The sequence below is a fragment of the Diaphorina citri genome, unplaced genomic scaffold (genome assembly GCF_000475195.1).
Source record: "Diaphorina citri unplaced genomic scaffold, Diaci psyllid genome assembly version 1.1 scaffold1660, whole genome shotgun sequence".
NCBI lineage: Eukaryota > Metazoa > Arthropoda > Insecta > Hemiptera > Psyllidae > Diaphorina > Diaphorina citri.
Genome location: NW_007379086.1, coordinates 21,333 through 49,271, shown reverse-complemented (window position 1 = coordinate 49,271; position 27,939 = coordinate 21,333). Strand labels below are relative to the sequence as shown.

The following is a 27,939-nucleotide window of genomic DNA, read 5'->3' as shown; positions in this document are numbered from 1 at the left end:
AGTGGTATGATTTTGATTGTTTTGAACTAAACGTTATCACCCGATAACATTACCTATTGTAGATCACAAAATGCGCTTCTATCTTTTATGTATTAATGTTTACTTATTTTTACCTACCTACTGACATTCTACTTACTTTTACCTCTGTTTCTGATAAAGCCAGCCTAGTTAGCTTGAAAGCTAACGCGTCTGCCTTGTAAGCGCTGGGTTGTGGGTTAGATTCATAGATTCCCTTCTCGGGGCAAACTTTATCCCAAACATATGGGCTTCTTCCTCGGAACGGCTGGCTTTCTTCTATCCTGTCTTCCTTCTCTCTTTAATTTCGGGAAGATTAGCAGTTACAGTTCCCTCTATCAAACTTACTAAAAAAAGTTCAATTTTACCTACCTACCTACTGCCATTATATTTACTTTTACTTATGTTCTAATGTATTAAATAGATGATTATGAATAACCTGAATAAACCATCACTTGTGTTTCAGACATGGGGGACGTGGCAAGATGGTATGCAGGCCGTAGTGTTCTGGTAACAGGAGGTACCGGGTTCATGGGCAAAGTTCTTCTGGAGAAGCTGCTACGGAGTTGTCCCGATATTGGCAAGGTGTACATCCTGTGTCGTGCTAAGCGAGGCCTTACACCCAAAGCAAGACTGGCCGAATTCTCCAAGCTACCTGTAAGTTGTAAGTTGATATTGTAGGATTATGAGCACGTTGCCCTCTGGAAAGATGTCGGATGAAAATACGAACAGCCAGCCTAGTTAGCTTCGAAGGTAGCGCCTCTACCTTTGTAAGCACTAGGTCGCGGGTTCGATTCCCGCCTGGGGTGGATTTCATGTCAGACTTAAAACTAATACGAGTGTCAAGGAATGGCGGATCAACATAAAATAACCTAGATTCTACTACTCAGAATTAACTGCCGACGCCGCAAGATTCTAGTTCCGATCAAAAATAGTCTAAGCAGAAACATAATTTTTATCATCGTAGGTTTTCGAGAGACTCCGGAAGGAATGCCCGGCACAACTATCCCGTCTACACATCATAGAAGGCGACATACTTCAGGCTAACCTGGGCATCAAGGACTCAGACCTTCTGATGCTTCAGGAAGAGGTGTCTGTGGTGTTCAATGGAGCAGCCTCGTTGAAACTGGAGGCTGAATTGAAGGAGAATGTGGCGGCCAATACGCGAGGCACACAGAGGCTGCTGGACATTGCGCTGAAGATGAAGAAACTTGTGGTGAGTTTAGACATAGGTTAGGATTCATCAGTAAATGGTTTCTTCAAATGATCCCAAGGTCAAGGTAAACCTAGCCCCTTGACAAATGGAGTGTGCCTGAAGGCATGTGATGTGTTCCAATCCACTCCACTCTACGATTTTTTTTTCTCGGAGCTGCTGGCTTTCTCCTATCCTGTCTTCCTTCTCTCTTCGATTTCGGGACGATAAGACCTTAGCAGTTACAGGTCCCTCTATCAAACCTCTTGAAAAAATCTCCGGGTAGGCTTTCCACTGGTGGCAATTCGTTTACTGGTCTAGAAAATCATAAATCTCTGATTGGTCAACTAACTGTTGAGTGTTTTACAATCTGACAAATCATATTGGAATGTGAGATGACGTTCTTTTAGAAAAATAGAAAAATAATTTTCCGTCATATAAAAACATTATCACATGAAAATACGACACTATGCCACAAGTAACTCTTTAGATATGAGATAAAAGTTATTAGTTCTACTGAATTCTCACTGGGGACCTTTACGTTCTGAGTGGTACTAGTAAATATTTACCGCACTATTATGACAGGATAACAATTAGTTGACAAGTGGCAGATGTCCGATTGAGATAAGACCTGAGGTCTCTTAGAGTATTAGTTGACACATGGCTGGTACTACTTGGCACGGGTACTATTAATAACATTGGGGAACTATTAACTATTAGTGGAACTACAATATGGCTGATGTTCACATCTTGTTCGGTACCTAGCATATTTTTTTTTTTTTTTTTTTCCTTTTTGTAAAACATACCAGTTATTTTGAAAACAGCCTAGCCAGATTCCCGCAATTGGAGAATTAGATCCTAAACACATGAGGTTTGTTCTCGGAACGGCTGACTTTCTCCTATCCTGTTTTCCTTCTCTGTTCACTTTCGGGACGATAAAACCTTAGCAGTTAGAGTTCCCTCTTTCAAACTTCCTCGAAAAAACAGCCTCCCCAGTAGTAGAGTTGCTAAAGCGTTGGATTCATAACCAAGGGAATAGCCAAATCTCAGCAGCAGCAGCAGCAGCAGCAACAACGTAAAATAACAGAGTCAGAGAAAAGTCATTTCAATATTTTCAATCGTTCCCAGGAAGAAGGCCCATGTTAGTAGCAAATATAACATCTTCCTGGGACCGATTCATTGGTCAAATTAAGTTCAAACAAACCAATTCCTTTCTTATCCAATCAACTTGTTCTGAATTTCAGCCTGTACGTGTTGGACAGAATAGGCCACGCCCTCATTCTCTTCCTCCTAGGGTGGCTCTTGATGAAATCTGTATTCCTACTGGAGTACCTCCTACAGAACGCCACCCAAGGTAACTTCAAGCTGCCCTTCACTAGCAGTACTTCCGTGTTTATGAAGACGTGAGCCGTCCTGAAGTACCACACAGAACAATTGCTCAAGAAGTTCGCTCAGCTGGTAAGCTGGGGGACGCGGGTTCGAGTGCCAAACAAGGCGTGAAATTTCGACCTCCTTTGTTCGAGCGCATTACGTCCTATTTTCCATCTGTTGGAGATCTCAGTTGAACCGTGGTAAAATATTAGCGTGTAAAGCGGAAAGACGAGGGTGCCAATCCTGTCCTAGGCATGAAATCGTCATTTTTATAAGAACTGAGAATTTGACCATAAAATACTCGAGCTCCAAGGGTTAGGTGGGAGGGAATGCCGCGCCGCAGGGGTTAACCTCGCTCAGTTGTTTTGGGCACAACCCAAAGAGATACCACAATCATTTGAAGAAAGTGCTGTAAATACATACGTTTAAGTAGTATCTATTTAGATAATGCTATATGAATATCTCTACCTACAAACTGTACATAGATTTAAGTCTTTTACCTGTAATTTTGTATTCTTAAGTACCTGTTTAGTTCATTTCGTTGATCCATGTACCTAGTTACCTACCTCTAATCTATTCATTGTACCCTATCTATCTATCTACATTGTACCTATATGAGTGTTTAGCGGTCTAGTATATTAATAAAAGTCTCTACTTATTAATTTCATTTCAATAAAAATAATCTTCTAGTCTTATCATGTATTATAAACCTTATCCTCTTTGTTTATTATTACATATTACTTCTAGGTCTATTATGTTTGATGCCTTTAGGCTTTAGCCTAGACTCAAAGACGTTCTCAGGTCTGGTGTTAGGACGTTCTCCAGGAGTCTCAGTTCTGGTGTGAGTACATTCTGTTTCTTAGTTCTTACCCTTGCTTAATGCGTAGTTCAGTCCCAAAATTAATCAGCACCTTTATTTGCTAAAAATGTGCAACAAATTTCATCAAAATCGAACCTACCCTTTGATGTTTGATAGTTATCGCGGAATAAACAGAGAAAATCGTCAAAAAATCGTCGAGCTAGAAGGGTAGAACTTTGGGGAAAACGATCTGTCTGTGTTTAACAAGATGGCCTAAATAGAGAACAATGTAGATGAAAGTTTTTTTATTGGCATAGATTTGCTAAAAATGTGCAACAAATTTCATCAAAATCGAACCTACCCTTTGATGTTTGATAGTTATCGCGGAATAAACAGAGAAAATCGTCGAGCTAGAAGGGTAGAACTTTGGGAAAAACGATCTGTCTGTGTTTAACAAGATGGCCTAAATAGAGAACAATGTAGATGAAAGTTTTTTATTGGCATAGACCTCGCATTTATAGTTCTTCCCTAGCTTAAATCTATCATCTGTGAAATCGGTCTTAGCTTGATTCCAAAGTCAGGTACCTACTTTGGAACTTGAGTCGGCCCCTTGGGTGTTTGGGACCCGGCCCTGCTGGCCTGATATAAACTAGCAGAACTAGCCTGATCAAGATAAAGTTTGAAGCTTCTGATGACAGTCGAGGCAAATAGGTAAGTAACTACCACTGTTTGGCTCCGAACCAAACTGAAGAGAGGTGAAAGCTTCAATAAATTGTCACAACTTCATATGTAGATGTAAGTATTCTATCTACCTACTTCATAAAAGATTCAACATTCTTCATAGATTCAACATTCTAGTATCTATGTATCTACATCTATCTAATTGAAAGAAATGGGCAGTATGGACAGTTTCATAATCGATAAAAATGGCCTTTAATGGAAGTGGTTAGAGCCGGTTCTGCAGTTATGTGACACTTGATTTGAACTTTAGGTCATTTGAATGGCGTAACAAGTGCACTCTGTGCCGATTTGAATGGAGAGATTTGGTTTGGCGTCTCCACTGACTGAAGTAGAAACGGATTGAAGTGAATTTGTCATCTCCACGAATACATAAATTCAAACGTGATTTTCGACATCTAGATTAATAATTAAAATTTAAAAGTGATTTCACCATCTCCACCAGCGATTTTGCGATTGGTCATGGTCATCCTGTCATCCCAACCAACAATTCGATACGTGATTTTGGCATCTTCACTAATAATTACCCAAAAGTGATTTTAGCATCTCCAACAATAGATGATTTTTTTTTCCACTGACAATTTTTGGTGATTCTGTCATCTCCACCAACAATTCTATGCGTGATTTTTGGCGTCTCCACTAACATTAAAAAAAGTGTCACATAAATCAACATAATTATCGCGCATACCAAACTAAAACAAAACAAAATTTATAAACCTTCCTATATGTATAAACAATACATGAATAGGTACATACTTCTACATATTAAGGAGATATGAATACATAACATAGGCATGTTACATATTTAGGGACCTCATAATTTATCAAATCAAAGGCACCTGCTACTGGTATCTATAGTTAGTATCTCGTGCCTCATGTCCTGGAATCCTTATCTAGGATACAACGTGACATGTGCTAGAAGGTGGCTATATTATAAGCTATCCAAATTAGGAAGATAACAAAGGGGAAAATTGCCAAAAATAGATTTATTCAAACCCACAGGAATATTCCTAGTAGTAATCAGTAATACAGGACTTTACAGGAGTTCAAATAGAACAGAAAATATCGTTCATTTGTTTTACCGTCAGGTTTACAAGAAAATAATACAGGCATTTGATTGGCTATGTCTATTTGACTTTTGCCAATATAACTATTCTGGCAGTAGGTCTGGGAGCTCTGGTTACACCAATTTGTCCTCCTACTTCGGATAGACAATAGGTATTCCTTCTATTACCAGATCCCTGGGTGGTGGTTTATCACAGTAATTATTTTGTCATATGATCCCTAGCAAATGATTAGGATAGGAGTACCCTTTGTTTGGTCTTTTGTCTTACCGTGCGGTCTGCGTTAATTTGTTAACATGCTGTGAGGTAGGAGGCTTCTGAGAGTTTGGGGATATTGTTGATGGTTATATTTTTGATTTATTGCTATGGTGACACGTGTGCGGATTTACGTTTATTATTATACATATTTATTTGACCGAGGTCTGATGAAATTTGAAACTTAAGCACAAGTTGGGTGGTAGAGAATGCCTCAGGCGAGTTCCATTCCACTTTACGTTTCCTTTTAATTTATTTTGGTTCTTTTTCTTCGAAATCCTTGGTATTATTAATAGGTATTATGGTTGTCCTGTGTATCTTTTAGCCTTTTTGTGACTTTTGTGACCTTCCCTGTATGAGTAGGTATACATTCAATAACCATCAAGTAGCCATTGTTGCCGTTGTTGTTTTTTTTAGTTTACAATTTATATTAAATCACTCAAATACCATAAGTAGCATTTGAGTTTACTAAAGTTTGCTTACAAAACTAAAAGACAGAGGAAGTGAGAAAGAAATAGAACAAGAAGGTGAAAAGGGAAAGATGAAATTGCAATAAAAAAGTTGATATCCAATTCCTCAGGTAAAAACGACTTATAATAATTTTATTGCATTTTCAGAATTTCAAAAGCTCGTCACAATCAAATTAAGTAAGGGAACGTGAAACAAATTTTGCAATCAGAGGAACTGGTATGGATTGGAGAAAAATGACGCTGTCCAATAGAACAGAATATGGTGGATAGATTCGAAGAAAAGGGGTCAACATAAGACAGGAACTACTTGATAGTTCCTTTGATAGATCCGCGTCAAAGTCAGAAAATCAGTTCGAGATATCACCTACAAAATCTCGAATAATTATAGCGCAGGATAATGTTCATGATTTTGTCTAATTTTAGACTCGACTTATGAAGTATGGTGTGTAATTAGACCAAAAGAAAATAGACAATTTGCAAGAGAGAAATTTGGAAAGACAAAAATAAATTAAAAAAGCCTTCAAAGAACACTTAATTCGGGACTTTATCAAAATAGGTTTAACTTTAAATTATTTAATTTAGATATTTCTAATAACTTTAAACTAGAAATTAAAATGCAATATTGTAAATGTCACAAGTTTATTATTATACATATTTATTTGACCGAGGTCTGATGAAATTTGAAACTTAAGCACAAGTTGGGTGGTAGAGAATGCCTCAGGCGATGTTACTACCGAGTTGCATTCCACTTTACGTTTCCTTTTAATTTATTTTGGTTCTTTTTCTTCGAAATCCTTGATATTATTAATAGGTATTATGGTTGTCCTGTGTGTCTTTTAGCCTTTTTGTGACTACCTACCTTCCCTGTATGAGTAGGTATACATACATGTACCTTGTGTTTAAGTACGTACCTACATGGACCTTGTGTTTAAGTACGAACCTACGCCACCTTATCTGACGTGTGTTTATAAAATTAACTTTAATCACTTCTTGTCTACCTATCAAGAGTTTGGAAAGTTTCCTACTGAAATACTAAATGAGAGAGAGAGAGAGAGAGAGAGAGAGAGAGAGAGAGAGAGAGAGAGAGAAAGTAATTAGTTAATGAGAAAAGGATCTGTGCACAAATTAGAAGTACAAAATCCCAAGGGGGGCGGTCTGAAATATTAACACCATATGAGGTTGGGTGTTGGGTCCTACCACTTTTCCCCCACAGTAAAGATATTATGGGTACCCATTGTCACCAAATAGTTCATGGTCCACGCTAATGTCATACTTGAAGAGTTCTCTTCAAAAAGGACCGAAAGGCGAAAAGCGAGTTTCAAGTAAAAGCTTCGAAGTTTTTGATTTTCATTAAAAAGTATTGGGAGAGTTTTACAAAAACTCGTGTATAATAATGAATGATGTATAATGGAGATATCAACATGATTCTTATTGGGGATGATTTTCAACAACATTCCGCATTGGAAAAGTAGTTTTGCCTGAAATGGATCCAAGTAGGGTTAGGCTTTTCTTGCATAAAAACTTTCGAGTGTAATTGTCTATCTTCATGATTTCGAGCTGTTTTGCTTAAAACTCGATTTTTGTCCTAACATCAGCCACCCACGTTCAGACCGCGATCTGTCAGACATGCTGACAGACGGAATGTGTGTGACGGAAAAAATCTAAAGTCTTAGGTCTATGAGATCGCAGCCTGTCAGACAGTCTGAGTGTGAGTGGCGGGCATCTCACCCTTCTGGAATAAAATACTTCAAAACCCACACAACTCACAACATAGAAATACATATTTAGATCATAGCTTCTGCATTCATATCAAAACAAAACACTCATCACGGTCACAATTCATAGAACACATAAATCACGCCAACCTCTGGTCCCTTAAGATCCCTAGGGATTGGTATACCACACAGCTGTGACGTGAACTTAGAACAAATCATGGAAAGCGATTCACTTTACAACCTGACACGAACCAGACATCAAATATACGAGACCTTGTTTAGACTGCTGGGGTAAAGGGACTTTTCAGTCCTATTCGGGCAGGATAAACAAGGTATATTCTATAATTCTATTCTATTCTTATTGGGGATGATTTTCAACAACATTCCGCATTGGAAAAGTAGTTTTGCCTGAAAGGGATCCAAGCAGGGTTAGGCTTTTCTTGCATAAAAACTTTCGAGTGTAATTGTCTATCTTCATGATTTCGAGCTGTTTTACTTAAAACTCGATTTTTGTCCTAACATCAGCCACCCACGTTCAGGCCGCAATCTGTCAGACATGCTGACAGACGGAATGTGTGTGACGGAAAAATCTAAAGTCTTAGGTCTATGAGATCGCAGCCTGTCAGACAGGCTGAGTGTGAGAGCGGGCATCTCACCCTTCTGGAATAAAATACTTCAAAACCCACACAACTCACAACATAGAATTACATATTTAGCTCATAGCTTCTGCATTCATATCAAAACAAAACACTCATCACGGTCACAATTCATAGAACACATAAATCACGCCAATAACCCTTTGTAAAAATTAAGTAAATAAAAGTATATATCAAGCTGTAAATGAAATTTCATAGAAATAAAACAATGTAAATAAATGTTGTTCACCTACTAGTTTAAAATTGTGTGTAAATATGAAATGTTGTACAATAAAACTAAACTAAATTAAGTACATTTGTTTCTTCTTTTCGTTCTAATTGCTACTCTAAAGTTACAGAAGTACAGATTTCTAATATTATTAGGATATAAGAGCCTAGGCTGGTTAAGCGCTGGGTCACGAGTTCGATTCCCGCCCGGACCGACCTTTATCCTAAGCAGATGAGGTTCGTTCTTGGAACGGCTGGCTTTCTCCTATCCTGTTTTTCTTCTCCCTTCGCTTTCGGAACGATAAGACCTGAGCAGTTACAGTTCCCTCTATCAAACCTCTTGAAAAAATTTCCCATTTTTGAAATCTCTGATTAAGTTATGGGTCAAACCCACCTTTATCCTTCTTTTCTCTATTCGATTCTAGTTCTTTAATTTTGTCTTCTCCACCACTTACTTTCTCACAAGTATACTCGTATATTTAGGTAAAGTAGACTTCAAAGTTTCAAGACTGATAACTAGTTTATCCTGTTGGGATAGGACTGAATGGTAAAGTAAACTTATAACTAGGTTCAAAACTAAGGATAGAGAAACGTGGCGGTGGCCTCTAGATTCACGATACACTCCTCTGTGGAAGAATAGGATAGAAGAGGTTTAGTTAATTTATAAGAGAAAGAAGGAAATTATTCAGAAGAGTTGTGGGCGTGAACTAGGTTAAAAGCTTTTGAAAGATCGAACACAGGTAAAATATGGTCTGGACAAAATCCCCCCCCCCAAAGGGTTGGATAGATGGGAACTGTAACATCGTCCCGAAATTGAAGAGGGAGGAAGGACAGGATAGGAGAAAGCTAGTCGTTCCGAGAACGAGCCTTATGTGTTCAGGATAAAGTTAATCTCGGGCGGGAATCGAGCCCACGACCTAGCGCTTACAAGGCAGGCACGCTACCCCCCAAGCTAACTAGGCTGGCTAGCCGTGTTCTTCAAACGTATTAAACTTAATTTATTGTTTTATGTAGCTACTAACTTATGAAAATATAGGAATAGAATAGAATAATATACTCTTACTTTGTTAATTCTCCTCAAATAAGACTTATAGATACTCCTCAAATAAAGCAGCGCGCAGACTGATCATACACTTACAACACTTCAGATATTTCCGACAAATTTTGTATTTTGCTTCCTATGTTAAGTAATGGTAGTCCGCACACCTATCCGTATCAGACATTTCCAACACTTCCGACATACTACCATTACTTAACATAGGAAGCAAAATACAAAATATGTCGGAAATGTCTGAAGTGTATGATCAGTCTGCGCGCTGCTTAAGACTTATAGATAAGTCCTTTACTCCGGCAGTCGAAATAGAAAGACATTAAGGTATTAGATGGATAGAGGTGTCAATACAAACAAGTTTTAAATTCGGTCTTTTTTTAAGTACACACACATTTGTATAATAATTTGTCATTTATATTATAAAGATTTATGATTTTTTCAACTTTGTCGGATTTTTATTTATTTTTTTTTCAAAGTTTTTTTTTCGAGTCAAAATTTGACCAATTTGAAGTCGGAATTTGAGTAACCGGAAAACAATAGTAGCCTGTAGACCCGGCCTTAAGACATACCTCAGACACCACATCTTTACCAATACCGGTATTTGCAGACACAGTGGTTGCCCAGGTCTATGACATAGCAATGTCCGTCGCTACCGGTCGCTACTCCTGTAGGTCTCCTCAGTCGGGCGCCATAGCTGTCTATAGTATTCACCAGGGCTCCGTCAGACAGACGGAATACCTGCACGTAGTGACGGGACCCTTCTGAGCGGGATGCTACTATGAGTCCTTGCTCGTCCACGGCTATGCCACCATACTTGCCTTTACCTGGAGGGGAGAGAATAAGGATATGATACTAGTGTTTTGATTGGGGGAATTGTAATGGGGACAGGATAGGAGAAGGCCAGCCATTCCGATAACTAACCTTATCTGTTTAGGATAAAGTTCGCCCATGGTGGGAATCGAACCCGGAACCAAGCGACCATCTCACATTGGAAGCGTGGACACGCGACTTTGAATAGAGCGTAGTCGATTGCCAAACCAAACCTATGAAAATGATATCGAGTCTATGGACATAGAGGATCTCGTATCATTTTCAATCTATTTGGGTTTGCAGCCGACTACGCGCTACTCAAATTCGCGCGTCTTCGCGTGCAGTGTGAGACAGACCTAAATTTTATACTGCTCGAACAGAACTAAAGAATTCCTTTACCCCAGCAGTAGGCTACTGTTGTGGTCACATTCTCAAACAATTTTGAGAATTCCATATCTCAGCTAAAACTTGAACCCTCACCCTACGCCTTGACCACTACACCACCGAGTTAGATTCTTACCCTTGGCATCCTGAGGGAACTCCAGCATGAAGTCACCTTTACCATTGAACACTTGAATCCTGGAGTCTGCTATTATGATCTCGCCACCTGCACCTACTGTTATCGAGGACATGAGAGAGAAACAGCCTGGAGTACTGCCCTTCTTACCAACCTGCAAAATCAGAAGAGAATCATAAATGAAGGTTTTATCGTCCACTTTCCCAGCAATTAGATTTTTAATTATTTATTTTTTGAAGAGGTTCGATAATGATAACTGTAGGTACTGCTAAAAAGGTCTTATCGTCCCGAAAGCGGAGAGAGAAGGAAGACAGGATAGGAGAAAGCCAACTGTTCCAAAAACGAACCTTATCTGTTTAGGTCGTTTAGGATAAAGTTTGCCCCGGGCGGGAATCGAACCCGCGACCTAGCGCTTACAAGGCAGGCTTGCTAATAATAATAAATGTGCCTCGAAAGCGCTTTTGCATCACTTTAAGACACATTCTTTAACATCCATGCCTATTCGGAAACGAAAAAGGTCAATCAGAAAATTTCCGTACCGGCCGGGATTCAAACCCAGTACCTCCTGGTTGAGTGGTTACTGAACTACTAGTATTACCTGGAACAGTAGTTTGCCCCGTGTATCGAATACAAATACACAAGCAGGACCATTGTCTGCTATCAGGATGTGTCCATAGGTAGGGTCTACAGCCACGTCAGTAGGCTCTATGAAGTCATCATGTGTGAAACTGGATACGGTGTCTCCTTCACTGGTTATCCTGGAAATGAAACGGAACTATTAATGAATTTATTTAATTTAGACATCCTTTAAATACCATTTTACTTGAGTTATGTTTAACAATGGATACTTACAATCCACAACATAACTTAGGTAAAATAGTAGAATAGAATAGAATATACCTTGTTTATCCTGCTCGAATGAGACTAAAAAAAGACTACAGAACTCATCAACTTACCAGTCAGTCCTGGGAGTACTGAACAGTCAAGCGATAGAAATGAACACCTCAGTCGCAACGAACTCCGTCTGGCGCAAGTGAGGAAGTACCAAAGAATGAACAAATCCAACAGTGAAAACCTCGTGCGGACCTTCCAATGTACTTACCCCGAATGTCTGAAATTCTACGCCAAAATGTCCCATCTGAAAGCTCACCTAAGGCGACATAGCGGTGAGAGGTCATTCAAATGTGACTGGCAGGATTGTAAGTGGCAATTCTCAAGGTCAGATGAGTTATCTCGCCATAGGAGGTCTCACTTTGGTATTAAACCGTATCCGTGTACACTATGCGTGAAGAAGACTAAACTAGAAAAAAAGACCAAACTAAAAAAAGACTAAAAAAGGCTCGAAAGAGACTAAAAAAAAAAAAAAATAGTAATGAAAGGGAAGTCGAAATTTAGTGTTGTATCTCGAAACACTTAGCAGCCAGCTCCCCGAGGGGCTGCTTTGTACTAAGTGCTTAGTAGCGCGCTTGCTTTGAAAGCGCTAGGTCGCGGGTTCGACTCCCGCCCGGGGCGGATTTTATCCTAAACAGATAAGATTCGTTCTCAGAACGGTTGGCTTTCTTCTAGCCTGTCCTCCTCTCTTCGATTTCAGGACGATAATGCCTTAGTAGTTGAATAGTTTAAGTTCCTTCTATCAAACCTCTTCAGAAAAAAAGAAAACACTGATCTATATATTGGTACTACCGCCACTGATCACTACCTGATTAAAATAGCTTCTCAGTACTCAATCGTTCTCACAAAGATGAGTGCACCCTGTGAACTCCAAGCAGAGAGCCGAAAAAACTTCGACCCCGCCGGGAATCGAACCCGGGTCCTCCAAGCCTAGTGTGATACCCACTCGCCCACAGAGGTTACTTTGTGTTTCTAATGCCAGCCACACACGCTCACCATTGGGTCTGTCGGAGAGTCGGAACGTGAGTTCTTTCAACTGTGTCTGACTCAGACAGCTCAGACCGCCTGACTCAGAAAGTACTCAGACCGCTGGGAGGTTATTCCGGTTGATACTTTCCTTATCCTATAGGAAGGAAAGTAATGTAATCGGGTCAAATTTTCGATGGTCAGTTTTTGATGCCAAAACACGTTTTGAGTAGGTACCTAGAGCCTAAGCATCTCGAGAACAGTAAGAGCTAGAGACTTGAAATTTCGTATGTAGATGTCAAATGTGACAAGGATGCGACACGAAACTTTTGGTTAAGATCGGTGAATTGGTTGGCGGCATTTTACCGCTTTTTGGCGGTTTTCGGTTTAGTTTAACAATATCTCGGGAACGGTATGAGCTGGAGTTTTTACCATATCTTAGCTTGGTTGGTAGCGCGTCTGCCTTGTAAGTGCTAGACCTTTCCCGCGGTTCGATTACCGCCCGGGGCGGATTTTATTCTGCACGGTTAATGCTCGTTCTCGGAGCTCATCCTTGAGTTTCCTTCTGGATGAAACAACAAACCTGAACATTGATCTGGATAGTTTGCTACGGGATGAATTTGAAGCTAATAATCCTACGCTGAATCATCTCCATGAATCTACAAATGAAGCAGATCCAATGAGGTTGGTGGATAGCTTTGGTGTGAATACTGATAGACCTCTAGGAATACACACAAGTCATGACTACTCTCTAGCTTCATTAGACGAACAGTATGGAGACCATAGGTTTCTAGCAACCTACAATGAAACACAAGGGGACGAGTGTTCTTTGACATACATAAAGCTAAATCAAAATTTTGAAGGTGTACCTTCAAAATCAAGCCCCCCCAAAAATTTAGGCAAGAACCGCCTATGCATGTACTCTATTTTCAAGAAGAACCTAACGGAGCACTGCCAGTCCGGTGGTAACCGGTTTGCTTGCTATACAGAAGGTCCCGGATTCGATGTCCACCATGGACATAAAAAATCACAATGAAACTGTCCATCCGACTATTACCTTCTCAGTCTCCGCCTGTATGAGTGCTATCTGCTCTTCCAGTACTTTCCGTTTGGTAGCGCTGTTTTAAAAAAAAAAAAAAAAAAAAAAAAAAAAAAAAACATGCCCAAGTTGTGGTATTAGGCCGCACGATGTACAGTTGTACATCACCTTTTCGTCTCTTCAGCTAAACCAACAACTTTGACCATCGGTGACCTGTGGTCCCACCCAAAAGCTGTGGCTCAATGTCAACCGGGGAAGATGTTGCTATGTGGGTACATTTTTATTACTTTCCTTATCCTATAGGAAGGAAAGTAATGTAATCGGGTCAAATTTTCGATGGTCAGTTTTTGATGCCAAAACACGTTTTGAGTACCTAGAGCCTAAATCCAATGTTTCAGCCATTGGTCCGTGTGTGTGTCTGTCTGTAAGCAAAATTCCCCAAAGGGTTGGATAGATGGGAACTGTAACATCGACCCGAAATTGAAGAGGGAGGAAGGACAGGATAGGAGAAAGCTGGTCGTTCTGAGAACGAGCCTTATCTGTTCAGGATTAAAGTTAATCTCGGGCGGGAATCGAGCCCACGACCTAGCGCTTACAAGGCAGCCGCGCTACCCTCCAAGCTAACTAGGCTGGCTAGCCGTGTTCTTCAAATGTATTAAACTTAATTGTTTTATGTAGCTACTATTTTCTTGACTATTTTCTATAGGTACCTCTGATAATCTGATCCTGGCATTAAACCTTAAGGCCAGACTGTAAGGCCAGCCACTCACTATCAGGTGTCAGGTCTACCTGATAGTCTGTGTGCTCATCAGGTGTACCTGTAAGAAGGAACTTATTCAGAAGAGTTGTGGGCGTGAACTAGGTTAAAAGCTTTTGAAAGATCGAACTCAGGTAAAATATGGTCTGGACAAATCCCCCCCCCTCCCCAAAGGGTTGGATAGATGGGAACTGTAACATCGACCCGAAATTGAAGAGGGAGGAAGGACAGGATAGGAGAAAGCTGGTCGTTCCGAGAACGACCCTTATCCGTTCAGGATAAAGTTAATCTCGGGCGGGAATCGAGCCCACGACCTAGCGCTTACAAGGCAGCCCCGCTACCCTCCTAGCTAACTAGGCTGGCTAGCCGTGTTCTTAATGTATTAAACTTAATTGTTTTATGTAGCTACTATTTTTTGACTATTTTCTATAGGTACCTCTGATAATCTGATCCTGGCATAGTGGTTCCAGCTTGAGGTCCGGCTCTCCCTCCTTGGTGAGTTCTATGGTCATAGGATCTCCCCCTGAGGTACGCCCGTTGCCATGGTAGCAGGTCTATGACATAGCAATGTCCGTCGCTACCGGTCGCTACTCCTGTAGGTCTCCTCAGTCGGGCGCCATAGCTGTCTATAGTATTCACCAGGGCTCCGTCAGACAGACGGAATACCTGCACGTAGTGACGGGACCCTTCTGAGCGGGATGCTACTATGAGTCCTTGCTCGTCCACGGCTATGCCACCATACTTGCCTTTACCTGGAGGGGAGAGAATAAGGATATGATACTAGTGTTTTGATTGGGGGAATTGTAATGGGGACAGGATAGGAGAAGGCCAGCCATTCCGATAACTAACCTTATCTGTTTAGGATAAAGTTCGCCCATGGTGGGACTCGAACCCGGAACCTAGCGACCGTCTCACATTGGAAGCGTAGACACGCGACTTTGAATAGAGCGTAGTCAATTGCCAAACCAAACCCATGAAAATGATATTGAGTCTATGGACATAGAGGATCTCTATCATTTTCAATCTATTTGGGTTTGCAGCCGACTACGCACTACTCAAATTCGCGCGTCTTCGCGTGCAGTGTGAGACAGGCCTAAATTTTATACTGGGTCCTTGCTCGTCCACGGCTATGCCACCATACTTGCCTTTACCTGGAGGGGAGAGAATAAGGATATGATACTAGTGTTTTGATTGGGGACAGGATAGGAGAAGGCCAGCCATTCCGATAACTAACCTTATCTGTTTAGGATAAAGTTCGCCCATGGTGGGAATCGAACCCGGAACCAAGCGACCATCTCACATTGGAAGCGTGGACACGCGACTTTGAATAGAGCGTAGTCGATTGCCAAACCAAACCTATGAAAATGATATCGAGTCTATGGACATAGAGGATCTCGTATCATTTTCAATCTATTTGGGTTTGCAGCCGACTACGCGCTACTCAAATTCGCGCGTCTTCGCGTGCAGTGTGAGACAGACCTAAATTTTATACTGCTCGAACAGAACTAAAGAATTCCTTTACCCCAGCAGTAGGCTACTGTTGAGGTCACATTCTCAAACAATTTTGAGAATTCCATATCTCAGCTAAAACTTGAACCCTCACCCTACGCCTTGACCACTACACCACCGAGTTAGATTCTTACCCTTGGCATCCTGAGGGAACTCCAACATGAAGTCACCTTTACCATTGAACACTTGAATCCTGGAGTCTGCTATTATGATCTCGCCACCTGCTCCCACTGTTATCGAGGACATGAGAGAGAAACAGCCTGGAGTACTGCCCTTCTTACCAACCTGCAAAATCAGAATAGAAAACTCATTTATTTGTAAAGTCTTTTCCAGGGGTGGCTATCTCGAGTACCATTTAGATTTTAGAATATCAAGAAAGGCCGAAACACCTATGCCTCGATTTTTCGAGGGTCAAATTTTTGCCAAACATTTGAAGGTGCATGAGCGACAGAAGTACAAGATGATGATGAAGAGTATGAGGAAGATGAAGAACAAGAAGTGAGGAGAGGCCTAGAGACGATATGGACTAGACTGAACATATGAAATGAAAGTTCCAATAGGATCCCTTGGGTTTATATTCAGGGAAAGCCTAGAATTATTATTTACTGTGCAAACGCACCATAGTACATCTCACACTAAGCTTGTACGTCAGAGGTCCCGGGTTCGATTCCCTGGAGAGTCAGATCAACTGAGATAGTCACACAACACCAGATCTTTTAGACTCACTTGGATTTACTGTTTTTAGATTAAATCAATTACACAGCCTATTTATATCCACTGAGATAGTCACATAACACCAGATCTTTTAGACTCACTTGGATTTACTGTTTTTAGATTAAATCAATTACACAGCCTATTTAGTAAGTAAATGCCGAAACCGGCAAAACAACTGCCTCTAAATGGAGAGTATCTTGAAAAATATAAAATAAAAACATCCAAGTACTTTTTTCTTCACAATCAAATATAAAATTAAAATGATAGTAAATGGAGAGTATCTTGAAAAATATAAAATAAAAACATCCAAGTACTTTTTTCTTCACAATCAAATATAAAATTAAAATGATAGTATATGTATAATTTATTTAAATGATAAAAAATAGTAATTTTATAGGAGCCTTATACAATAAGAAAAATACTTCCACGATAGCGCTGTCGTGATAAAGTGACTAGAGTTTACAATGTATAATAAATCACTCAACAACCACAGGTAGCATTTGAGTTTACAATTTATATTAAATCACTCAAATACCATAAGTAGCATTTGAGTTTACTAAAGTTTGCTTACAAAACTAAAAGACAGAGGAAATGAGGCGAAAGAGTGAGAAAGAAATAGACAAGAAGGTGAAAAGGGAAAGATGAAATTGCAATAAAAAAGTTGATATCCAATTCCTCAGCTAAAAACGACTTATAATAATTGCATTTTCAGAATTTCAAAAGCTCGTCACAATCAAATTAAGTAAGGGAACGTGAAATAAATTTTGCAATCAGGGGAACTGGTATGGATTGGAAAAAAATGACGCTGTCCAACAGAACAGAATATGGTGGATAGATTCGAAGAAAAGGGGTCAACTTAAGACAGGAACTACTTGATAGTTCCTTTGATAGATCCGCGTCAAAGTCAGAAAATCAGTTCGAGATATCACCTACAGTTCGAGATATTACCTACAAAATCTCGAATAATTATAGCGCAGGATAATGTTCATGATTTTGTCTAATTTTAGACTGGACTTATGAAGTATGGTATGTGGTATGTAATTAGACCAAAAGAAAATAGACAATTTGCAAGAGAGAGAAATTTGGAAAGACAAAAATAAATTAAAAAAGCCCTCAAAGAACACTTAATTCGGGACTTTATCTAAATAGGTTTAAATTATTTAATTTAGATATTTTTAATTACTTTAAACTAGAAATTAAAATGCAATATTGTAAATGTCACAAAACTAAAAAAACTCTTTGTAAAAATTAAGTAAATAAAAGTATATATCAAGCTGTAAATGAAATTTCATAGAAATAAAACAATGTAAATAAATGTTGTACACCTACTAGTTTAAAATTGTGTGTAAATATGAAATGTTGTACAATAAAACTAAACTAAATTAAGTACGTTTGTTTCTTCTTTTCGTTCTAATTGCTACTTGAAAGTTACAGAAGTACAGATTTCTAATATCATTAGGAAACAGCCTAGGCTGGTTAAGCGCTAGGTCACGGGTTCGATTCCCGCCCGGGGCCGACCAATAAAACTAAACTAAATTAAGTACGTTTGTTTCTTCTTTTCGTTCTAATTGCTACTTGAAAGTTACAGAAGTACAGATTTCTAATATTATTAGGATATAACAGCCTAGGCTGGTTAAGCGCTAGGTCACGGGTTCGATTCCCGCCCGGGCCGGATTTTATCCTAAGCAGATGAGGTTCGTTCTCGGAACGGCTGGCTTTCTCCTATCCTGTTTTTCTTCTCCCTTCGCTTTCGGAACGATAAGACCTTAGCAGTTACAGTTCCCTCTATCAAACCTCTTGAAAAAATTTCCCATTTTTGAAATATCTGATTAAGTTATGGGTCAAACCCACCTTTATCCTTATTTTCTCTTTTCGATTCTAGTTCTTTAATTTTCTTGTCTTCTCCACCACTTACTTTCTCACAAGTATACTCGTATATTTAGGTAAAGTAGACTTCAAAGTTTCAAGACTTATAACTAGTTTATCCTGTTGGGATAGGACTGAATGGTAAAGTAAACTTATAACTAGGATAGAGAAATAGGTATGCACACACACTTATGAAAATATAGGAATAGAATAGAATAATATACTCTTACTTTGTTAATTCTCCTCAAATAAGACTTATAGATACTCCTCAAATAAGACTAAACTTATAGATACTCCTCAAATAAGACTTATAGATACTCCTCAAATAAGACTTGTAGATAAATCCTTTACTCCGGCAGTTGAAATAGAAAGACATTAGGTATTAGATGGATAGAGGTGTCAATACAAACAAGTTTTAAATTCGGTCTTTTTTTGAGTACACACATATTGATAGTGTTCGTTTCTTAAAACGGCTGGCTTTCTCCTATTCTTTCCTTCTCTCTTCATTTTGAGGCGATAAGATCTCCATTGTTACAATTCCCTCTTTTTTTTTCTTTCTTAAGCCCGAAATGACCTTAGTATTAAAAAAAAGACACTTTCCACAGGGATCGAACCCAGCGAATATGGTGTACAGATTTGAAGAAAAGGGGTCAACTTGATAGTTCCTTTGATAGATCCGCGTCAAAGTCAGAAAATCAGTTCGAGATATCACCTACAAAATCTCAAATAATTATAAGCGCAGGATAATGTTCATGATTTTGTCTAATTTTAGACTGGACTTACGTAGTATGGTATGTAATTAGACCAAAAGAAAAAGGACCTCGGCACTCACCAGATTATTGTCACTGTCCACTGCCACCGCCACTGGTTGTTGGAATTCCTCTCGACCTCCTCCTCTGGCTCCATAAGAATCTACAGGGTTATTATGTTCCAATACATCGAAATACAGGGGGGAATCTCTGATAGGACGCTCTAGAACACTCACTTTCAGACAATGCCTGTGGATTTAGAATGAAATCTATTGAGGGAACGAAGTGAAATTCAAGTTTCAACACAACTTTTTAATATGTAGTCCGTGATTAGGTATGTCGTAAAAAAAATGTTTAAAAGCCGTTTTTTCCGTAGCAACGACTGTTACATTAGACTCGTGTGGTCTGTATCGTAGTATACCCATCCCGTAGTAGGTATATCCTTCATCACAGTTCTCTGAAGAACTGCTAGTTTAATTCAAGTAAAATACCTTAACAAAAAAATCATCAATCTTTCGATTTCGATCTCGTTTTTTTTTTTTCTTTTTTTTTCAGAACTGGTTAAAAGTTTAGCATTTCATGGGCAATTTGCTCTCAATATACAGTGTGTATCAACTCACCTGCCGCAAGAAGTAGGTCGGAACTTGATCTTGTACTCGCCATCATTCATGTCGACTATACGGGGTGGTTCCAGAAAGACGTTTATTTTAAAAAGGGCCTTAGTAGGGTTATACCTTTTTATATGAAAGCCTCCAATTACGTCCTTTATCAAATCATCATGTATAAGCACATTATTGCTATTTCAACTGGAATTGTTTGGAATGATCGAGCGTATCCGATTGTGGTTCCAGCTTGAGGTCCGGCTCTCCCTCCTTGGTGAGTTCTATGGTCATAGGATCTCCCCCTGAGGTACGCCCGTTGCCATGGTAATCCACTGTGGTCACTGTGGCGGTGGCCTCTAGATTCACGATACACTCCTCTGTGGAACAATAGGATAGAAGAGGTTTAGTTAATTTACAAGAGAAAGAAGGAAACCAGCCTAGTTAGCTTAGTTGGTAGTGCGTCTGCCTTGTAAGCGCTAGGCCGCGGGTTCAATTCCCACCCGGGGCGGATTTTATCCTGCTGGGATAATGTTCGTTCTCGGAACGGCTGGCTTTCTCCTATCCTGTCCTCCTTCTCTCGTCGATTTCGGGACGATAAGACCATAGCAGTTACAGTTCCCTCTGTCAAACCTCTTAAAAAAAAAATAATAATAAAAAAAATGATATAATGGGTAATAAGAGTGTGATTGCTGGGTACTATTCATAAGTACATATTGGTAAGTAACTTGTGGCGGTGGCCTCTAGATTCACGATACACTCCTCTGTGGAAGAATAGGATAGAAGAGGTTTAGTTAATTTATAAGAGAAAGAAGGAACTAAGTAACTTTAACATATTGGTAGCTATTTGATTTCCAGTTACGCCACCAGAGGAGATTCGTGAGATGCTAATCATCTTACTGATTAGGCCAAACATGCAATGTGCTAGCACTGCTAACGAACTGTTAGGTAATCAACCAATATTCCTAGGTGAAGACAGAATACTTGGAATAGACCAATTTCTAGATGACGAGAGAATGACTTACTCTAAACATAACTAGAAGAGATCATGTATCACGATTCCTCCGAAATTTCTCCGTATTTTAAATATGTAACACATCACCTGTTACATTTTTCACCAGAAAATGATTCCCGGTTTAGTTTGCTAGAGTTTACACGAAACATATTCAACTTACGAGATATAGATTTACGAGCATGTGAATAATATTGAGATACATACATACGAGTATTAACATGATTATTTTTGGGGCTGATTTTTAACAAAATTTCGTATAGAAAAGACGTTTATTTTAAAAAGGGCCTTAGTAGGGTTATACCTTTTTATATGAAAGCCTCCAATTACGTCCTTTATCAAATCATCATGTATAAGCACATTATTGCTATTTCAACTGGAATTGTTTGGAATGATCGAGCGTATCCGATTAGCATAAATCATGTACTGGCATATCATTACAACTCATCAGTGCCATTACAACTCTAATTACAACTATCATTGCAAGTGATCATTACATCTCCATGATCTCGAGTGCATAATGCATATCATTATTTATCATTAGTGCATTGCATATCAAATGCACAAAACTTGCAGTTTCTGTAGGTTCGTAGAAGCTTAAACCGTCCTCTACGGCTGTTTGCCCCTAAACCTAAGCCTCGGAGTGAGCTTTTTGTGTATGGAAGCTCAGTAAGTTCATCCCTCAATGGAGGGATTCGAACCCAGGACCTTCTGAATGGCAAGTGCGTTACCAATGGGCTGGAGTGCCTACCTATGACCAACCTCAGTGGTGCAGTGGTTAGCCAGGTCAGCCAGGTGGACTTCGGATCTGGACGTTGGTGGTTTGAGTCCAAGTTAAGGCATACAATTTAGCGTAGTTTCTTAATCTGAGAACGAGAATTGACATTTGTGACAAGCATTTATGAGCCGTACTTTTTTTTATTCAACCAAGGGATTTTGCATTTTCAACTTCAACACCCTGAATGCCAAAGCATATCCTTTAAAACTCCTTTTACTCTCACCTGTGAGTTATGCGTGGAACACTTGGGTATAATATGGCGGCGCTGTCTACTCATCAGGTCGAGTAGCTGATTGACTAAGAAGCTGGGAGGCAGGGCGGCTACGCCACCGCGAGGTATAGTGATCTGTTCCCGACATATGGGACAACGGAGAGTGCCTGTCTCGCGCGTCTGAGAGGCTGCTATCCGGGAGAGACAGTGGAGACAGACCGTGTGAGAACAGGGGAGGAGTTTGGGTGTGTGCTCCCCTCCATCGTACATACCTGTGGGCGGGAGAGAGGAGAAATTAGATATCTTAAGGCTAAAGAAATTGGGAAATCACATTGTTCTCAGGTACCATAAGCTTTGTAGAAAATAATACAAAATTAGATATGTAGGTACCCACTGCTTAATACCCGCCTCTCACGCTCAGACAGTCGGAAGGTGTGTGTTGGGAAAAGCTTCAGAACTAGGTCTGTCAGAGAGACCGCTGTCTTTTCCCGCCACACGTTCCGACAGTCTGTCAGACCCACCATGGTCTGTCAGACCCACCATGGTCTGTCAGACTCACCATGGTCTGTCAGACCCACCATGGTCTGTCAGATGGTCTGAGCGTGAGCGGCTGGCTCAACACAATTTAAAACAGTGAAATTCGTTTCTATTAGGTAGGTACATTTTGTACCACCAACTACCTTCTTTTATGATTTCTTCCTGGCAGCCTAGTTATGTAGCTGGGAAGGTAACGCGTCTGCCTTGTGAGCGCTAGGTCGCAGGTTTGATTTTCGCTCGGGACAAACTTTATTCTAAACAGATATGGTTCGTTCTCGGAACGGCTGGCTTTCTCCTATCCTGTCCTCCTTTTAAATCTTTTACTTTTAAATGCGTGTAGTCCAATGTAAAATAAAGTGCTCCACTTTACGACAATCTGTGCGTTATTTGTCACTCTATTTTATTATCGCTCTATTCTTAGTATCATCTCCTCACAGGGGACTTCTGAATGTAAATTAGAATACCGTAGCACCGAATTAGAACACCACAGAGGGAGGTCTAGTAGAAGGAGGTATTCTCTATAAGGTAGTGATGACAGAGATTCATAATATTGTGCACTTGAGATATGGATGTTATGAGTTATGACGTAAGATATGGATATTGGAAATTTAAGAACCCTCCTCAGTTCGAGTTTAGGTATTTATAATCTACTTCCGTGAAGGGACTTATGGGCTAATGGGAATGGGAACCCATAGTGTTGGCTTAATGGGAACCCATAGTAGGTAAAGCGTGTTTAGCTTTCATAAAAATAAACAAAGTAAAAATTACCATTTTATTACTTTTTTCTTTCGTCTACTTCCTCTTTGACCCCCAAGAGTTTTGATAGAGGGAACTGTAACAACGGAGGTCTTATCGTCTCAAAATCTCAGAGAGAAGGACAGGATAGGATTTCTCTATCAGTCGTAACGAGTACGAACTTCATGTGTTTATGATAAAGTTCGCCCCGGGCGGGAATCGAACGCTTGATTTAGCGCTTACAAAGCAGGCGCTGTACTTTCTAAGACAACAGTGACATTAAACCTCCATCATACAAAAAAATTGCTTCTTTTTAAACATCCGAAGGGGTTACGAACTTCATGTGTTTATGATAAAGTTCGCCCCGGGCGGGAATCGAACGCTTGATTTAGCGCTTACAAAGCAGGCGCTGTACTTTCCAAGACAACAGTGACATTAAACCTCCATCATACAAAATAATTGCTTTTTTGTAAACATCAGAAGGGGTGTCGATAACTGGTACATCCAACTTTGTATGGTCCAGACTTCACCATACTTACACAGACATGTTCCACAAGTTAGAAAGCTCTCATTGAAATCCTCATAGTTGATAGAGACGGTTTCCACTAAAGTTGAGTTGGTGCTGAGAGTCGAACTCATACTCAGAGTCATGCTGGCGCCATCTGAAACCACAAGATCAGAATGAGGGGTTAGACAAAATCAATTTCGCTAGAAAAGTCACCCATTTCAATGAGATGAGATCGCAAGATTTGAAGAGACGGTTTCCACTAAAGTTGAGTTGGTGCTGAGAGTCGAACTCATACTCAGAGTCATGCTGGCGCCATCTGAAACCACAAGATCAAAATGAGGGGGTTAGACAAAATCAATTTCGCTAGAAAAGTCACCCATTTCAATGAGATAAGATCGCAAGATTTGGGCCGTAGTTCAAAGCGGTCAAATTTTGACTTGGCGGGGCGGAGAGATACTACAAACTCAGGATTGAGTCAATCTCATAATCATTTGTGTTCACAAGGTTGGGAGTACCTGGAACTCTAAGCACAGACCCGAAAAAACTTCGACCCTCGCCGGCAATCGAACCTGGGACCTCCAACATGCAAAGCCTAGTGTGATAACCACTAGACCACGGTGACGGAGATTACTTTTTTTTATCATTTGAAATGGTTCACACGTTTTCAATTCTATTCTCGTTAAGCTTCGTATTTTTCTGGCCTATTTTTTGCCCGCTGTGAACTGCACTCAATCGTTATTGTGCCCTCAACTCGTGAGGTCAAAAGAGTTGAAAATAGAAGTAGAGAGCAGAGATATAGTTCTGCTATCAACTACATCACAACATGATCTAGTTGTAGTTGTAGTTACGAGTTCATCCAATATTGTAAGAGAATTATAACAAAACACTGATGAAATTGAGGGAAAAAAAAATAAAATCACATAAAAAAACATGCCTTTTCGAAAGAGGTTTGACGGAATAACATCAGAGGTCTTATCGTCCCGAGATTGAAGAGCGAAGGATGAGAGGATAGCAAAAAACCAGCCGTTCCGAGAACGAACTGTATCTGTCCATGATAAATTTTGCCCCGGAAAGGAATTAAATCCGCGACCTATCGCTCAACTCATCAGTGCCATTACAACTCTAATTACAACTATCATTGCAAGTGATCATTACATCTCCATGATCTCGAGTGCATAATGCATTTTTAAATCTTTTACTTTTAAATGCGTGTAGTCCAATGTAAAATAAAGTGCTCCACTTTACGACAATCTGTGCGTTATTTGTCACTCTGTTTTATTATCGCTCTATTCTTAGTATCATCTCCTCACAGGGGACTTCTGAATATAAATTAGAATACCGTAGCACCGAATTAGAACACCACAGAGGGAGGTCTAGTAGAAGGAGGTATTCTCTATGAGGTAGTGATGACAGAGATTCATAATATTGTTCACTTGAGATATGGATGTTATGACGTAAGATATGGATATTAGAAATTTAAGAACCCTCCTCAGTTCGAGTTAAAGGCTGCTATCCGGGAGAGACAGTGGAGACAGACCGTGTGAGAACAGGGGAGGAGTTTGGGTGTGTGCTCCCCTCCGTCGTACATACCTATGGGCGGGAGAGAGGAGAAATTAGATATCTTAAGGCTAGAGAAATTGGGAAATCACATTGTTGCCTCGGTGGCGTAGTGGTCAAGACGCTCGCCTGGTAATCAGGAGGGCGTGGCTGCTATCCGGGAGAGACAGTGGAGACAGACCGTGTGAGAACAGGGGAGGAGTTTGGGTGTGTGCTCCCCTCCGTCGTACATACCTGTGGGCGGGAGAGAGGAGAAATTAGATATCTTAAGGCTAAAGAAATTGGGAAATCACATTGTTCTCAGGTACCATAAGCTTTGTAGAAAATAATACAAAATTAGATATGTAGGTACCCACTGCTTAATACCCGCCTCTCACGCTCAGACAGTCGGAAGGTGTGTGTTGGGAAAAGCTTCAGAACTAGGTCTGTCAGAGAGACCGCTGTCTTTTCCCGCCACACGTTCCGACACATCGTACATACCTGTGGGCGGGAGAGAGGAGAAATTAGATATCTTAAGGCTAAAGAAATTGGGAAATCACATTGTTCTCAGGTACCAGAAGCTTTGTAGAAAATAATACAAAATTAGATAGGTACCCACTGCTTAATACCCGCCACTCGCGCTCAGACAGTTCGAGGGTGTGTGTTGGGAAAAGCTTCAGAACTAGGTCTGTCAGAGAGACCGCGGTCTTTTACCGCCACACGTTCCGACTGTCTGTCAGACTCACCATGGTCTGTCAGACTCACCATGGTCTGTCAGACGGTTTGAGCGTGAGCGGCTGGCTCAACACAATTTAAAACAGTGAAATTCGTTTCTATTAGGTAGGTACATTTTGTACCACCAACTACCTTCTTTTATGATTTCTTCCTGGCAGCCTAGTTATGTAGCTGGGAAGGTAACGCGTCTGCCTTGTGAGCGCTAGGTCGCAGGTTTGATTTTCGCTCGGGACAAACTTTATTCTATTAATTAATTAATAAAATAACAATAAAATTAAAAGTTAAGAAAAAAAATAAAATATAATAAATCTAAAAGCATTTGATGGATCGGACACAGAAGGCAAAATAGCAATCAAATCAAAAAATCTCAAATTCTGTCTGGTGAAGCAGAGCTTTTTCACAACTTTTGTGGATATCACAGCATTACTACTCGTAAGTGCCTCCTTTACAATCAATTTCCAGATTTCAATAATCTTTTTACACTGGTAATGCCGCCACTGGTCGCTACTCGAGTAGCTACTTAATTGTCCTCACGAGGCTGAGTGTACCCCGAAATCCAAGCACAGAGCAGAAAAAACTTCGACCCCGCCGGGAATCGAACCCGGGACCTCCGGAGTGCAAACCTAGTGTGGTACCCACGGAGGTTGCTGAAAAAACTAATAGTGTATTTTGATCTCATGCTTTTCTTACCTTGGAGACACATTCATTAGCTTTGTACAGAAGTATTTCCGACATTCGCTTGATAGCTATAGAGAAGGGTATGATGGTATGTTCTGAATCCCCGGATGTAGATGAATGATTGGAACCCCCTGTACATTGTAGACAGAATACTGTATCGCATGTCTCGCAGAATAGAAGCTCCTGGAATGAAAAATAAGGAAAACAGTTACTAAAGTTACTAAAATGTTTGTAAATATGTACATTTCAACATGGTCTCACTTACATCGTGGATGCTGTATTCGCAATGCACAGAATAGCAATCGTGAATACAGATCTCTCTAGGAAAAATTTCATTGGATTTTTTTATGACGAAATGAGAGAAAAAAAAACTATTCCCAGTTTGTCTTCGATCTGGTTAGATTTGAAGGAAGTAGATATGGAAGTCGATCTACTGAATAAAGTAGGAATTGAATTTAATGAAAATCAAAATTGGAGGAAGGTAAATGTAACACATAACTTAACGAAGAATCAATCATCTAAATAAATAATCTTAAGAATTACAAGACATCAGGATATTAAGAGAAATTGGAAAAAAAAAACAGTGCGGTGTTATGTAAAACGAAAGTCGTTCAAAATTAAGTTTTAATCTCCGTTTGGTAAGACCAAGCCTCAGTACTTAGTTACGGAAACAAATTGCAAATTACATGACCAATGATCCCAGGACCTTCTGAATGGCAAGTGCGTTACCAATGGGCTGGAGTGCCTACCTATGACCAACCTCAGTGGTGCAGTGGTTAGCCAGGTGGACTTCGGATCTGGACGTTGGTGGTTTGAGTCCAAGTTAAGGCATACAATTTAGCGTAGTTTCTTAATCTGAGAACGACAATCGACATTTGTGACAAGCATTTATGAGCCGTACTTTTTTTTATTCCACCAAGGGATTTTGCATTTTCAACTTCAACACCCTGAATGCCAAAGCATATCCTTTAAAACTCCTTTGACTCACCTGTGAGTTATGCGTGGAACACTTGGGTATAATATGGCGGCGCTGTCTACTCATCAGGTCGAGTAGCTGATTGACTAAGAAGCTGGGAGGCAGGGCGGCTACGCCACCGCGAGGTATAGTGATCTGTTCCCGACATATGGGACAACGGAGAGTGCCTGTCTCGCGCGTCTGAGAGGCTGCTATCCGGGAGAGACAGTGGAGACAGACCGTGTGAGAACAGGGGAGGAGTTTGGGTGTGTGCTCCCCTCCGTCGTACATACCTGTGGGCGGG

The 27,939-nt window shown here is 40.2% G+C and overlaps 2 protein-coding genes and 1 long non-coding RNA gene across 3 annotated transcripts in view; 1 reads left to right on the top strand and 2 right to left on the bottom strand.

Moving 5' to 3' along the window:
* Nucleotides 1-121: 121 nt before the first annotated feature.
* Nucleotides 122-2,614, top strand: LOC103516771 (putative fatty acyl-CoA reductase CG5065). The gene is made up of 5 exons (XM_026829072.1): nucleotides 122-196; nucleotides 482-672; nucleotides 983-1,231; nucleotides 2,240-2,295; nucleotides 2,452-2,614. Exons 2-5 carry the CDS (start codon nucleotides 484-486, stop codon nucleotides 2,612-2,614), a joined length of 657 nt encoding a protein of 218 aa, XP_026684873.1. The 5' UTR covers nucleotides 122-196; nucleotides 482-483.
* Nucleotides 2,615-9,553: 6,939 nt separating this feature from the next.
* LOC103516770 overlaps nucleotides 9,554-27,939 on the bottom strand; it is a 20,221-nt gene continuing 1,835 nt past the window's right edge. The window contains exons 2-20 of the mRNA XM_026829071.1: nucleotides 27,669-27,928; nucleotides 26,684-26,863; nucleotides 25,659-25,768; nucleotides 23,983-24,047; nucleotides 23,763-23,885; nucleotides 21,964-22,223; nucleotides 21,816-21,828; nucleotides 20,679-20,714; nucleotides 20,203-20,390; nucleotides 19,972-20,045; nucleotides 19,435-19,600; nucleotides 16,157-16,307; nucleotides 15,620-15,664; nucleotides 14,950-15,265; nucleotides 13,415-13,515; nucleotides 12,698-12,816; nucleotides 11,459-11,635; nucleotides 10,864-11,014; nucleotides 9,554-10,357 (exon numbers count right to left, since the gene is read on the bottom strand). Of these exons, the coding sequence (XP_026684872.1) occupies nucleotides 10,119-10,357; nucleotides 10,864-11,014; nucleotides 11,459-11,635; nucleotides 12,698-12,816; nucleotides 13,415-13,515; nucleotides 14,950-15,265; nucleotides 15,620-15,664; nucleotides 16,157-16,307; nucleotides 19,435-19,600; nucleotides 19,972-20,045; nucleotides 20,203-20,390; nucleotides 20,679-20,714; nucleotides 21,816-21,828; nucleotides 21,964-22,223; nucleotides 23,763-23,885; nucleotides 23,983-24,047; nucleotides 25,659-25,768; nucleotides 26,684-26,863; nucleotides 27,669-27,928 (2,774 nt within the window). The 3' untranslated portion in view covers nucleotides 9,554-10,118. The remainder of the gene's footprint in view (nucleotides 10,358-10,863; nucleotides 11,015-11,458; nucleotides 11,636-12,697; nucleotides 12,817-13,414; nucleotides 13,516-14,949; nucleotides 15,266-15,619; nucleotides 15,665-16,156; nucleotides 16,308-19,434; nucleotides 19,601-19,971; nucleotides 20,046-20,202; nucleotides 20,391-20,678; nucleotides 20,715-21,815; nucleotides 21,829-21,963; nucleotides 22,224-23,762; nucleotides 23,886-23,982; nucleotides 24,048-25,658; nucleotides 25,769-26,683; nucleotides 26,864-27,668; nucleotides 27,929-27,939) is intronic.
* LOC113470547 lies at nucleotides 15,624-16,293 on the bottom strand. The gene is made up of 2 exons (XR_003393570.1): nucleotides 16,157-16,293; nucleotides 15,624-15,664 (listed from the first exon to the last, which is right to left on the bottom strand). It is a non-coding gene; the product is annotated as an uncharacterized LOC113470547 (long non-coding RNA).